The sequence below is a fragment of the Heterocephalus glaber genome, unplaced genomic scaffold (assembly GCF_053883595.1).
Source record: "Heterocephalus glaber isolate CG9 unplaced genomic scaffold, H.glaber_assembly_v1.0 deba00001719, whole genome shotgun sequence".
In the NCBI taxonomy this organism is placed as follows: domain Eukaryota; kingdom Metazoa; phylum Chordata; class Mammalia; order Rodentia; family Bathyergidae; genus Heterocephalus; species Heterocephalus glaber.
In genome coordinates, this window is record NW_028258432.1 from 9,142,044 (window position 1) to 9,155,733 (window position 13,690).

The 13,690-nt window shown below is 40.9% G+C and overlaps 1 protein-coding gene across 1 annotated transcript in view; it reads right to left on the minus strand.

Annotated features, from left to right (window-relative positions):
- Nucleotides 1-12,949, minus strand: part of Flt1 (fms related receptor tyrosine kinase 1) — a gene marked incomplete at its 5' end in the record, with an annotated part of 55,511 nt that extends 42,562 nt beyond the window's left edge. The window contains 2 exons of the mRNA XM_087199442.1: nt 412-518; nt 12,786-12,949. Coding sequence (XP_087055568.1) covers nt 412-518; nt 12,786-12,949 — 271 coding nt within the window. The remainder of the gene's footprint in view (nt 1-411; nt 519-12,785) is intronic.
- Between the last annotated feature and the right edge of the window lie 741 nt (nt 12,950-13,690).

The window sequence follows — 13,690 nt, forward strand, 5'->3', positions numbered from 1 at the left end:
ATCGAACTCAGGACCTTTCGCTTTCGAGGCAGGTGGCAGAATAATTTAAAGGTTCTTACAAGGCTTGCAGTGTAGCTCAGTGGTAGAGTACCTCGTCAATAGGCACAAGGCCTGTGTTTGATCGCTCCCACAAAAAAAGAGACTATTATATAGTTTTTAGATCAAAACCAACATTTCTCTGCCTCTGAGAAATAGCCATCTGTTCATTGTTCTAGTTTTTCTTTTGAACACTTCAATTGTACTTAGAGACATTTTAATGATCTTGTTTTCAGTGTTCTCTGGGTCAGAGATATGGATGAGAGAGAAGAAACAGAAATTCCTGTTTGTTTAGTGCTTGCTCTAAACAGCAGATTGGGAGCTTTTGAGTATTATGTAAAAAGGAGCAGAGAATTTCATCTGACAAAGTCTTACCCTTTTCAGTTTTCGGATAAAGAGAGTTAACAGGAGCCAGAAGAGGGTCGCGGCCACACAGGTGCAGGTCAGAGTGATCAGCTCCAGATTAGACTTGTCTGAGGTTCCTGAAGAGAGAAAATCACCAAGATGCTGCTTAGAAGAGACACTGAAATTCAGGGTGTTTCTGGTTTCCAGAGGCCCGAGCCATCTGCTAGCACAAACTGAGCCTCTGAGACGACTCTCACCTTCTGAGTCAGACAGCACACACAGTACTACCATAAGCTCACACATGAAAGGCTTTCCAGAAATTCTGCTTTTGAGTTTGCAAACTTTGTAATCCCAGAAATAGCTAATTAAAAATCAGAGGAGGAATTAAAAATTGGAGAAAAAAAGAAGGCAGGAACAAAAGTCCATTAAAGGGCTAAATCTGGAATATGTTAAATCTCCCTAATGGGTTTTAGAGGAAATTCTAAAGAAAAAGAAAAAAAATGACATAAAAGAGCTCCTTTGGGACTCACAAAATTCTTCAAAGCAGATTTGAAAAATAAAAATAAAACTCAAGGACTGTCACAGTCCTTGCTCTTTTTGAAATAGCCACTCCAAACTGCCCAGTCCTGTTCCTGCATCACGGCCTCTGTTTCTAACCTCTACAGCAGCCAGAGTGTCGGCTGCGATGAGAAAACATGACTGCTGGCCTGGATCCTCCCATTCACCTCATTTCCCAGGATGACAGATCAAAAGCTGAGCATGGTTCCCTCTAGCCCCAGTCCCACCCCCAAAAGACCCAGAGTTCTCAAGCAGTACCTCCAGAGAGGAATTTGAAAAGGAACGCCTCAGAGGGCCAGAGCAGTGGTTCCCTGTGTATTGATTCCAATGTATAATTTCCCAGGAATTCTACAGTCATGCCCTTAGTCCTTGAACTTCACTAAAACAAGGCAGGTTTATAGTAACGTAGGCCAATAACAACAGAACCTTTGTCTTAGATTCTTTTTTTTTTTTTTGATACCAGGGATCGAACTCAGGACCTTGCACTTGCGAGGCAGACGGTGGAACCACTGAGCTAAATCCCTGGCCCAACCTTTGTCTTAGAAATGATGATGTGGATGACACCATTTATGAAATATTTATTATGTACCATTCACAACCACCCTATGAAGTGGATGGCGGTAATATCTCAGTTTCATAAATGCTTCATCTTCTGGGCTCTGTTTCCATTCAGCAATGATGTGTTGAGTCTGCTACAGTAAAGGGTAGATGCTGGAGGAGGCAGGAAGATGAGTAAGGGAGAGTTGCTACTTTCAAGAAGTCCATTCATACCTAACCAAGAGACTTCAGGCAAACACAAAGCAATTAGAATTAAATAGCACTTCAGAGGTTGAGGTGTCTAGTATTTTTTGGAAGAGGTGGCATTTGAAATGGATTTTGATCTGCACAGACGAAGGCAGTGAGGTTAGTACTGATAGCGGGAATAGTGTGAGGAAAATACGTGACTGGGAAATAATGGCACTGAGGGCAGTATGACGTTAGCTAGGGTACAGAAACAGAGCACAGGATTTGGAGCCACTGCCTGGTGCTTTGAAATACATGTTGCAGGCAGTTGGAGCCCCACCCTGAATCATAGCAAATGTACATGCTGGGAACCTGCAGATTACAAGATAGTGGTATTTACTGAGTGCTTGCTTTTCTGTGGACTCTTCTGAAGACTCACATGTATTCATTTACCAGGACTCACAACAACCCTGTGAGCGAGATGATTCCTATTTTATGAATGAGGAAAACTTAGACACAGAGAGACAAAGCCTCTTGCCCCAAGTCATGCAGTCTTCAAGTGCGGGGCGGGGCGGGGGCGGGGCGGTTGGAGGGGGATGCTGCCTGCCTAACTACCAGGCTTCCAAGAGTATGTCACTCCTTCTTCCTTACCTTCTCAGCCCTTAAAATGCTTATCCATCACCTCCCATAGGCCACATTCCCAGCCACAAAGTGTCTTGTGTGGAGAGGAAACTGACCTCTTCTTTCTATCCAGTCCTTCACAGAATCCTGTTCTTTCTACTTCCACAGCTCATGAAATTGTCACCTCTCCTAACCCACGGTCACTGCCTAAAGTAAAGCCTCGTCAGTTCTCACCAAGACTGCTGCAGTAGCCTACGTGGGCCTCAACTCCCTCCTGTCACTTCCACCTCGGCAGGCCTATCTCAGTTCTACCACCTCAGTTTCAGCATTTGCTCTCCACCACCATCAGATAAAAATCTAGGTTCCAGGCTAGGGGTGCAGCTCAGTGGTAGAGTGTGTGCTTAACGTGCTTGAGGCCCTTAGTTCCATCCCTAGTACCACAGTAAAAAACAAAATCATTACGTTGTTTATGGTCCACCTTGTCTATCTTTTAAGTTTTGCTACAGTCAGCATCAGAATACTTATTATTTCTTAAATTCACCAGCCCTTCTGCACATTCATGGTTTGGCTTTTGCTGTCTCTCTACCAGAATGTGAGCTTCCTGGCAGCTGAGGCAGCATCTTACTTATCTTATTCATGCCACTCCTTAGGTTGGGTGAATGAATGGATATATCCTCTCTACCTGTCTCCAGAAAGTTTCATGAGGCTTTCAAGGAAGTCAGGGGCAAATCTCTCTTCCTGTGGATTGATTCAGTGAACATGGACCACCACCTAGGTCCCAGATATGTTCTAGGGGCTAGCATACAATGGTAAGAGGTAGGGCCTGGCTGGTGTTCAAAGCCTGATATCCAGATCTGAACCGATGAATGTGTTTAACATTTTGAGTGAAACAGCAGAATATGGGATTGTGGTACCGTGTGCACAGCCACATTCCCAGCATCCAGGAGTGCCTGGCACATAAGAGACAGCCTGATAATCAAGTGAATTAATGAATCTGGCTTCATTGTGTCCTTTGTCAGCTTACAGTTAAATTGCCCTGAACTTCATGGGCTTGAAAACAACTTCCTTAAAGAAGTTTCAAAGTATGATAACCTTTTCACTCACTGTGTATCCTTACAATGGAAATATTGTAAGCTCAAGTTCATATGAATGTGAATTTCTTCTCCTACAATGTGAGGTTGAATTCTGCCTTGTTGCACACACACACACACACACACACACACATCCTTGCTTATGCTAAAGTTCTGTGGAATTTGGTGGGCCTGCTGAAAGCAGGGCACAGTGGCCTTTGGCTGTCAGAGACACTGATAATATTTTGAGACATGGCACTATCTATATAGAACCTCTGCAGATGCTTCTAGCACGGAATGTGCTGCAAGAGGCCCCCTCTGATTGTGGGAACTTTCTCACTACATTCCACGGGGCAGGAAGCTGACCCCCCAAGCCTTAATTCCATAGTCCTTACTTAAGCGAAATTCCTTTCAATGGGACAGTGTTTGTATGTGAACACACATTTAACACATTAAAAACATCTCCAGGATGAACATTTATTAGGCAGGAAAGACCCATTTAATATCAATAATATAAAAAATTAGAATTTTGCAGTGCATGATGCAGTATCCATGTTCAATCTCACTTGATACCTCTGTCTGTTTTTGAAAAATAACTGTCAGGATAATCTTATGATGGATAGACTGATTTGAGCAAGTTCTTAGGTGTTTTCTCAATGGTTGAATGTCCACTGGTCTGACCAGATCCAACTTTAACTCACAGGTGATAGCTGACGGGCTCAGTATATGAAATAGCCCAGCTGCACTTGGCAGAACATGGAGGCTAGGGAAAATTTAAAATAATTAAGAGCTAGCAGAGGGTGTCAGGGACAATCACTTCCATATGATGTATGTGAAAGGCTAGCATCAGGACATGGTACAAGCTTGTTTTCATTTGGTATACTGACAAAATGAGGCCAATTAGAAAAGCATATGATAACCGTGTTTTAATTTTTTATGTTTTGGTACTACGGATTTAACAGAGGACGTCATCTATGTTAGGCATGCACTCTACCACTGAGCTACATCTCCAGTGGGACTTTTTTGTTTGTTTGTTTGTTTGTTTGCTTGTTTTAAAATTTGGACGGTGTCCTCCTAAATTGTGATCCTCCCAAGTACCAGGGATTACAGGAATGTGCCACCATACCTAGCTAATTGTGCGTTTTATTAGAATGCTGACCCTGCTGGACAGAGCAGCCCTTGCCAGTTACCCTCCCTGTTTTCACACCATCCTTCCTGGGAGAACAAGGGCAGGTGACATAGCAGGTGGGCTGAGTTCTGAAGGCCGGTGTGACTTGTCAAGAGTCAGTGCAGTTGGCAGTATCCTGAGTCTTCCTCATAATGAAGGTGGCTCTTTGTGCACATAGCCTGTACTGTATGGTCTGGTAGCAGCACACCAGCCCCAGCATGTGGCTCTGTGTGGCACCAGACTGCTGGAATTGCAGCAGCAGAGCCATTCAACTTGCCTTACGAACTATTACCAGAAATCAAACACCAGGGCACATTGGCCTCAGGTCCTGGCTAGACTTAGGGACCAAGCATAGATTTCATCAGGAGCAGGCAAGGAGCCATTTTGCAACCCTATGAGCAGCTCTGCTATAGACCAAGGACTCTACCTGTTTCCTCATCCTTAAAAAATGGAGGTTTATTAGCAGTCCCTACTTCACAGGTCAAATGTGTAAACCTGGCATTAGTAACTATTTTGAAGGCTTCTCCCCACTCTTGTCACCTCTTTCTATTTTTTATTGCTTTTTGGACTTCAAGTGTGGGGTAGTTTTTGTTTTCAGCCAAATATACTACATGTATCACAATTTGTCTTTTCTACCTAAAATGAACCAGACTTGACGCAGGTAGCCATCATTTTCTACAGACAACTGAAATACCACCTTCCCTGAGAAATTTGCCTAGTGCCACAGGGTAGTTTAAATTTTATTCTCTGGTTCATTTGTTATTTCAGTTTGAAGTAATTAATGAGATGGCTCTGTGGCCCACTAAATTATTAGGACCTCAAGAGAAGGGTGTACTTCTTGTTCATTTTGTATTTCCACCACTGACCCAGAGGAAGTCTCCAGAAAGTTTTATGTATGGATGAAAAGAAAATTAATCAGCTCCACTCAGACCTAACTCTCAGGGATCCTGATCACCATGAGTCAACCAACCAGTGCCAGCTCCTTCAATCTAAAACTCAGTAGCTAGTAATTTGTTTAACCTTATTATGTACTTTCTGTAAAGCTTTTTGAAATATTAATATTGGCCTGAAGACCTTTTTAACTATTTATGAAGGTTTTTATGAATCTCTGTATACCAATTTGGAACCACTCTTAAGGACAATGATTTATGAAAGAACTGTATCCAGATTAAATTTGAAGCACACATTTCAAGCATAATGTTGGGTGAAGATACTTAAAATTGCTATTTGTGACATTAGTTCTGTAATGTGTTTTTATGACAACAAGTTAATCCTTAAGCCAAACAGGAATTCAGTGGTTTGGATCACCATGTGGGTGACTCACTGGTTAAGTGTAGGAAAAGTATAATACAGAATGTTTTGTTGAAATAAAATTTGGCACATCATTTTACTGTTTTAACTGTGTTAATTCTTACAATAGCTCTGTAAAGATTAGTAAGCTATTTTTAACAGGTCCATTATGTCATGAGAAAACTGAAGGAAGGTAGCTAAGTTGCCAAAGGTTGTCCAGCTCATGAGAGCAGAGGCACCTGGATTCGGGGTGGGGGCAGGGGGGCTTTTAACCACATGTTCTGCTGCTTTAGAGTTGAGGTGCAGTACAGCAGATTGATTAAACGTGATCCCAGTTTTCAGCTCTGTGACTTCCTAGTTGTGCAATCCTAGAATTGTTTAACCTTTCTGTGCCTAGATTCTCACTCTCATATAGCTGCACTTCCTTGTAGGATTGTTGCAGAAGTTAAGAAGGACAGTTGCTTAAAACAGTTCTCCGGCTGGGCATGGTGGTACATGGAAGGTCAGACTCCGGAGGTGGAGGAGGAGGATCGCTGTGAGTTTCAGGCCAGCCTGAGCTACATAGTGAATTCAAGGCCAACCTGAACTGCATAGCGAGACCCTGTCTCCAACAAAACCAAACCAAACCCCTCCAAAACAATTCTGTGCATGTCTGATAAACATAACATGGAATCAAATAGGTCCAGGCTTTTATAGAGCCCACCTCCAAGTTCACTAGCCTAACATCCAGTTCTGTAATACCCTATGCAGTTGCATGCCAGCCTAGCTTCCACAGGAGGAATTAAAATGAGTATTTGAGTTTGAATTATTTTGCCTTAAGAATTATCTACAAAGATCTTAATCATCCTAATTGAATTCTATCACTAGTTTTTGAAAGCATGGCCAAAGCCAGCTTTATACTCTTGCTTAGAAATGAAGTAAAAAGTCATGTATGAGGGTGATCAAAATATACAGTAAATGTTTAAATGTATTACAGTAAAAGACACATTTTCATTAATCATCCTCAAGACAGCCCCCTAGCTTTGAACATATGAATCATTCTTGCCACTTTTCTGAGGCACATCTGGAGGTCCTCTTTCATGAGTGTGTTTACGAAGTATGATCAAAAATCTGGTGAACAATGCTGCCAAATGTCATCCAACAGAGAGGCAGGCACAGAAAAACATTACACTGTGTCCTCATTCTCCTTATTCACTGGATCTGATACCATGCTACTTCTGGCTCTTCTTCAAAATTGAAATGACCATAAAAGGTAAACACTTTCAACTGATTCAAAATGTGGAGGCACCCAGGACAGCACAAACAAAAGATACTCAAGAGGACTTCCAGAAGTGCTTCAGAAAGTGGCAAGAGTGATGGATAAGTGTGTTCAAAGGCTAGGGGGGATATTTTGAGGGAACTTAATGGCACTGTGTCTTTTATTGTAATACATTTTTAAAAATTTAAATAATCACTTATTTTTTTAATTACTTAAATTCTTTTATTGGTACATTGTAGGTATACAACACATTTATATTTCTCACTGGGAACTTGTACCTTTACATGATGCATCTTGGTTCTTATTTTTTCCCCATTCCTAGCCCTCCCTTCACCCTCTCCACCCTTCCCTATTTACAAAGACTTTATTTCCATTTTTTCCATTTCTCATCATTTTTCCTTTCCCTCCTTTCCTTTCCCCTGCCCCTCCCACTACCCCTACCCCTTTGGACCTTTTCTTCTTATTTTGCATTATCGATTATTCATTCTAATCATTGGTACATTTAAATAATCACTTATTTTTTGATCACACCCTATATATTCCTGGGCCAGCCCTTCTGTGTAGAATTAGTGAACAACAGGTTCATCTGTTTTAGGCATGTTGTCTCCTTGGGAAACCCTAGGAACTTGCCAGCACCTGAGAGGAGCAACATCAGTCCCCAACATAGTTGTGTGAATTAGTCTATCACACCCTTCAGTGCCCAGTTAGCTGGGGAAGTAAATACGGGGGCAGGATACAGAAAGAGGACTTAAGGTGGAAGACACTCAGGGACCAGAGAAGGCTCAGGAAGGAACCGAAAACTGAAACCTGACCAAAGGCTATAAATTGTAGTGGTTATAGAGCCAGGCAATTTAGTTTTGAGCTTTTTCTATTCTTGAGTCATGGAATTTTATTAGAGAATAATATTTTATATGGTATGGGTCCTTTCCCAAATGTACAATTCCCATCAATGTACAATTAGTGTAGCACAACATACCTATAATAACATGTCAAGTATTGAGACTGCAGGACACTGAGGGAATCATTTTGTGTCTTCTGTCATTTTTAAATCTATTAATCATTTTTAAAATGTTTAAAATGATACTTTTTCTTCAATTTTTCTTAATGTGTAATGCTGTTGAAATATAGTAATGCCCACATCTGTTATAAGGAAGTTCTTTTATGTATTGCGGTTATTGCTTGCAATAATAATTATAATATATGGATTATCTTAAATATTTGGATAAAAATGTGCCACACTTTCACTGTAACAGTCCCATCAATTTCTGAGGTTCTACTGAATGCTATGTTAATTTCAGAAGTGATCAGGGATCCAGGGTGGTGTGTTTGTAGACTAATTTCTAAAATAATTTTGGTTGCTAACAGCTTTATTGTTGATCTTGATACTGGAACTTCCCCTTTGAGAGCTGTACGTGTGCTCAGGCTCTGTCCAAACCAAACAAGACCTGTGATTATTTAAAGAAGGTACTTTGACTCCACAGTCCATTCATCCTTTTCACATACAAAAATAACACATTGTTTTATCTGAGTATAAGAATCCTTTTTCAAAGGAAATAAAAAGAGCAGACAGTTTCCTTCCTGGCTAATTCCTGAACCTCTTTAACTCTGTTAAACATAGCCACAGACACAACTTGTATGCCTGGTTTCATTTCCTAAACTCAGTTAGACAAGATAGGTCAAAGTGAAGAGTCCATATGCATCTAATAGAAGATCACGTCTAAACCTAGAGAATGTTTCACAGCTACCAGGCTGACTTTAGAGCAAGAATCCAATCTTACTGTAAAATTACCAAGCAGATAACTACATTCAACTGTTCTGAACAGCATCCCAGGATCAGATTTCTTTTTTTTTTTTGGTACCAGGGATCGAACTCAGGTCCTTGCGCTTGCGCAGCAGGCAGCGAAACCACTGAGCTAAATCCCTGGCCCAGGATCAGATTTCTTTAGTGAGCTGAAAGTAATTCAGTTCAAGATAACACACCTAAGATATATATGCAAGTTTTTCTACAATCCACACAATATCAACTTGCACAAATTCTCCTTATTCAAATTATATCTTCACATGGGGCTGAAACTTGTATCCTGGAAACTTTACTACTATTTCCCTTCTTAGGTTCTGGTTATCTTTTTAGGTGTGACAAAAAGTGAGTTAAACGCCTCACTGTCAGAAAGCTCCTTAAGTATTTGAAGCAAACAGTTACATTTCCCGTGTTATCTATTTTCTAAGCCAAATATCCTAAATTTTCACATTATTCATTGGCCTGTTCCAAATAAATGGCTCCGTTTATTTATTCTTCTTTTAAAATAGGCAGAAGATCTCAGGTGTGTTTTGATGGTTTCAGATAAGGTGATCTAGTTTCTCAGGTAACTATATTTTTTTGAGCAAAAAGGTTGGATATGGCCATTGCTCCGAGAGCTGGGGAAGCAATTATAAAAGAGATAACGTGGGAGAAGGCCAGATCAATGACATATATAGGAGAAGAGCCCATGAGTCAGAAGTATCAGTTCCTCAGAAAATCCAATGCCTAACCAGTTGTAACCTAACTAGTTTTGTTATTGCCAAGAGGGATGTACTAAAAAAACAAAACACAATGGTAAGCACAGCTTCCAAGAGACATATCAAGCACTGTGGGAGCATAGAGATAAAAAAATCTTGACATCAGTTCAGCAATAGAGAAAGTGACACCAGAGTGTGTCTTGAAAGATGAGTAGGATTGTGTCGGGGGAGAACAAGTTGTAAACAGATGTGGAAATGCAGAGTCCATAAGGAGCTTGAGTGTGTTCAGGGACTCTCACATAGCTTTAACCTGGGGGGCTGGGGAGGAGCGGGTGAGGGTGAGAGGTGAGGCTGAGAAGGAGCCCTTGGAGTCCAATCAAGCACAGTATGCCTGGAGGAGGACAGTGGGCGATCGGAAGCCACTGTGATATTCTAAACTGGGAAATGACAGTTGGAAAATATCACTTTAGATTGGGAAGTGGATTGCTAGAGGTGAGAGAAGTAGGTAGGTGGGTTAGGAGGCTGAAAAATGATGGCAAGAGATGATAAAGGTCACAACATTGGCAATGGCAGCCAACATGGGCACTTCAAGTGAAAACTCTTCTCTTTCCTCAGGAGTAAAGAATAGAGGCTGCTAGAAATTTCTAGAAATTATCAGTGATGCAGTATTCTTGAAATAGTCAGACATCTCAGAAGAGCATAACACCAGTTGAAAAAGATACCAGTGTAAGGAATTAAGAAGTATGTAGTGAGAAAATCAAAATGGCAGGATAACTGAAAGTGTCAAAGCTGCTTGTTTTGTCCTGGGACCTTGCAGAGAGCTGCCTTCTCAGGAATGAGAGAGTGGCAGAAGGGTGGGGTTCTTTGGAGGCTTACATGGACATGGACACAAGTCTCAGACCCACCATGTGTTTACTGTGTGACTTTGGGCAGGTTATTTAACCTCTCTGAGTCTCCCTCTTTTCATCTGTAGATTGAGCAAAACACTATTTACTTCTTTGGATTCTTGCAAGGGTAATAGCATCAAGTCTAGTTAGTCTTTGGTCTCTGAAGAGAATTGGCTCCAGGACCCCCAAGTCTGAGGATGTTCGAGGCTCTTTTATAAAATGGGGTAGTATTTGCATAGAACCTGTGCACATCTTCCTGCATAGTCTAAATCATCTCTAAGTTACTTATAATACCCAACACAATGTAAATGTTATAAAAATAGTCATTATACCATATTGTTTAGGGAATAATGACAAGAAAAAAAATCTGTGTATGTTCAGAACAGATGCAGTTTTTTTTGTTCTGCATATTTTTGACCTACAGTTGGTTGAATCTGGGGATTCAGATCCCGTGGCTCTTTCCCATCATTAAAAAACAGGAGCAACCATTTGAGGAAGATGTTCAAGAGAAATAGATATTTAATAAACTTTTCTCTGCATGAGCAGGAGAGTTGAAAGAGTATTTTAAAACAGGAATCATTTGCGAAACAAACAGGACCATTCTAAGGGTATTTGGGGACTCTCACTTTTTCTGGAAATATAAATTTGTGGTAATTTCAGTTTTAGGAAAATCTAAATTACCTCCTTGTAAATGAATGGAGGTGGTAATTCTGTTTTAAAGGAGTCTGAATTCTCATAGTGATAATCTTTAAGCAATGTAAATTTCCAAGGCAAAATAATTAAAGTAAATTACCTTTTTCCTGGTTCTTCCTCAGAAGTATTTGCATGTTCTGGGGTTATTTTGCTTGTTCATTTTCTTGTTTTTTGTTTTGTTTTGGTGGTGCTGAGGATTGAACGCAAAGCCTTGCAAATGCTCTACTGCTGACCACATTCTCCAGCTCAGGACTTGCATATTTTGATAGAGTGATACCTTGGTTATTGAACTCAGTTTGTTCCAAATTCATGTTCTAACACTGAAAAGTTCAAGAACTGAACATATTTTCTCATATGAAAAATGGAAAACCAAATATTGGGTTCTGAGGCCCCAAAATTAAACTTATAAATTCATTTTTTTCAGGGCTTTAACAAATTTTGAAGTGATTTAACTGTATCATGATTATCACAGTTTTCCTCTTAGAGCTTTACTGCTGGTATCACTAACTTTCTTTGGAGCCATGGTTACGATATTTTATGCAAATGAAATACAAAAAGAGTATAATGATAAATGTTTTAATGCACTAACACAAGCACTGTGTTGTCTTGGTGAGAGCAGCACTTAGCTTGAAGCATCACTCCTTTGTGTCACTGCAAGGTGTGACTTGTGACTCATTCTCAGCCTGAGCAGGTTTTTTCAAGTCAGATTTTTGGTTGACTATGGAGCAAAGTTGCGAACACCAAGCAGATATTTTTTGAATAGTAGAAAGCTCAAGTTTTGAGCTGATCGACAACTGAGGGATCACTGTACGCTGGTGAACATTTGGGAATAGGCTACTGAATACCTTACCTCTTTTCATGTCAAACCTCAATATGCCATTGACATTGATATCTGAGAGGTGCCAATTTGTTACTTTATGACACTGTAAATTTTATGTTTTAGATGATTCTAGTACTGGGGATTGAAACTGAGCTCTAACTTATTTTCCAAATGGAAGCCACGTGGGCATAATCAAGGTTAGATTAGGCCTTTTTGTATTTTGCTGCTCAACCAACTGAGGCCTAGAAGGAGGAAGCACTTTGAATATTTTTCTTAAATGTGGTTTATTATGTGTTGCTTCTCTCTGATAATATTTTTTACCTATTCATAGTAAAAACTAGCTTAGGAAAACATTGAGAAAATCAGCATATGTCTAACTTCTAGGAATCAGAAAGGAAAAAAATGAACAGATCCAAGGGTGTGGGTTCCTCTCTCCTTGCCCACACTCCCCCCCCCCCCCCGCAACCCCTGCCTTTTCTTTCTTCTTGGACTTATTTCTCACAGGTGTGAACCTCTGGGGCCATTCTCTGTGGGTCACTGTAATCATACTGTCAGCAGCGGGGGTTCTTTTCCTCTAGGAATGACTTCCCTGCAGAGCCTGTGCAGATACTGGGCTCCCAAGGATGGCCAGCCAGTCTTCACCTGCTGCCTTGCCTGACAGAACCAGACAGCCCTTCCTGGAGGGGCAGTGAAACATGGGAGGGGGTTGGGGAGAGGAACACGCTGGCCAGGTGGCAGGAGAATGGGAGGTGGGAAGTTAAACAAATAGGAAAATAGGTGTCTGAACAGCTTCTTGTTGCTTTCCTACACAGCTGTTTACCTTGCACAGTGAGGTATGCTGAACTTTCCATGGCCCCCTTCTGGTTGGTGGCTTTGCACTGATAGACACCTTCATCCTCTTCTGTGACTCTTTCAATAAACAGTGTGCTGTTTCCTGGTCCTAAAATAATTCCTGAGGAGTGAGAGATGTTTAGATTAGTGAACCTGAATGACAAATAAAAACAGCTACTTCTGTAATCTAAGTGTCTTCCTATCCTTATGTATCCAGACAAGGAAATCTAAGCTCCTGTTGGGGTGGACTGTGAGTTCTCTTTCTCCAGGCTTTTCACTGACAGCTGCACAGCCCAGCAGAGCTGTGATCTCCAGCTTTGGAGATGCAGACATCCCACTCAGTAAAGAACCATGAGGGGAGCTGCCAAACCCAGGGTTTAAAGTTGTGATATCAAGAAGGTAGCATATCTAATAATAAAAACCACATGTACTCCATATCCACTGTGTGCTAAGCACCCTGCAGCACACCATTCACACACTGACCACCACCAGTCAGGTATTGTTTTCCTTATACAAAGGAAAAAACTGAGATCCCCCTCAACGGTTCAGGCATTTGACCAAGAACTTGCAGTTTAATCAGAAACACATTTGTGGCATATGGGTCAAAGGAAATGATGTGATTTGTCACATAGCCTGACGCATGGTATGGTATAGTGGCAAAGAGCTTGGGCTATGTTTGAATCCAGGCCTTACCATTGTAGTCTTTGTCACTTAAGGCAAGTTACTTAACCTTTCTAAGTTTCCGTTTCTTCAACCATAAGATAAAAATAAAAGCAGTTCCTGTATAATAACTGTGAAAATGAATGGCAGGTACATGGCAAATAGTAAACGTATTTAGTAATAAAGAGCGTGGTATAACGGAGGAAACACTATGAATTTTCAGAACCCTAAAAG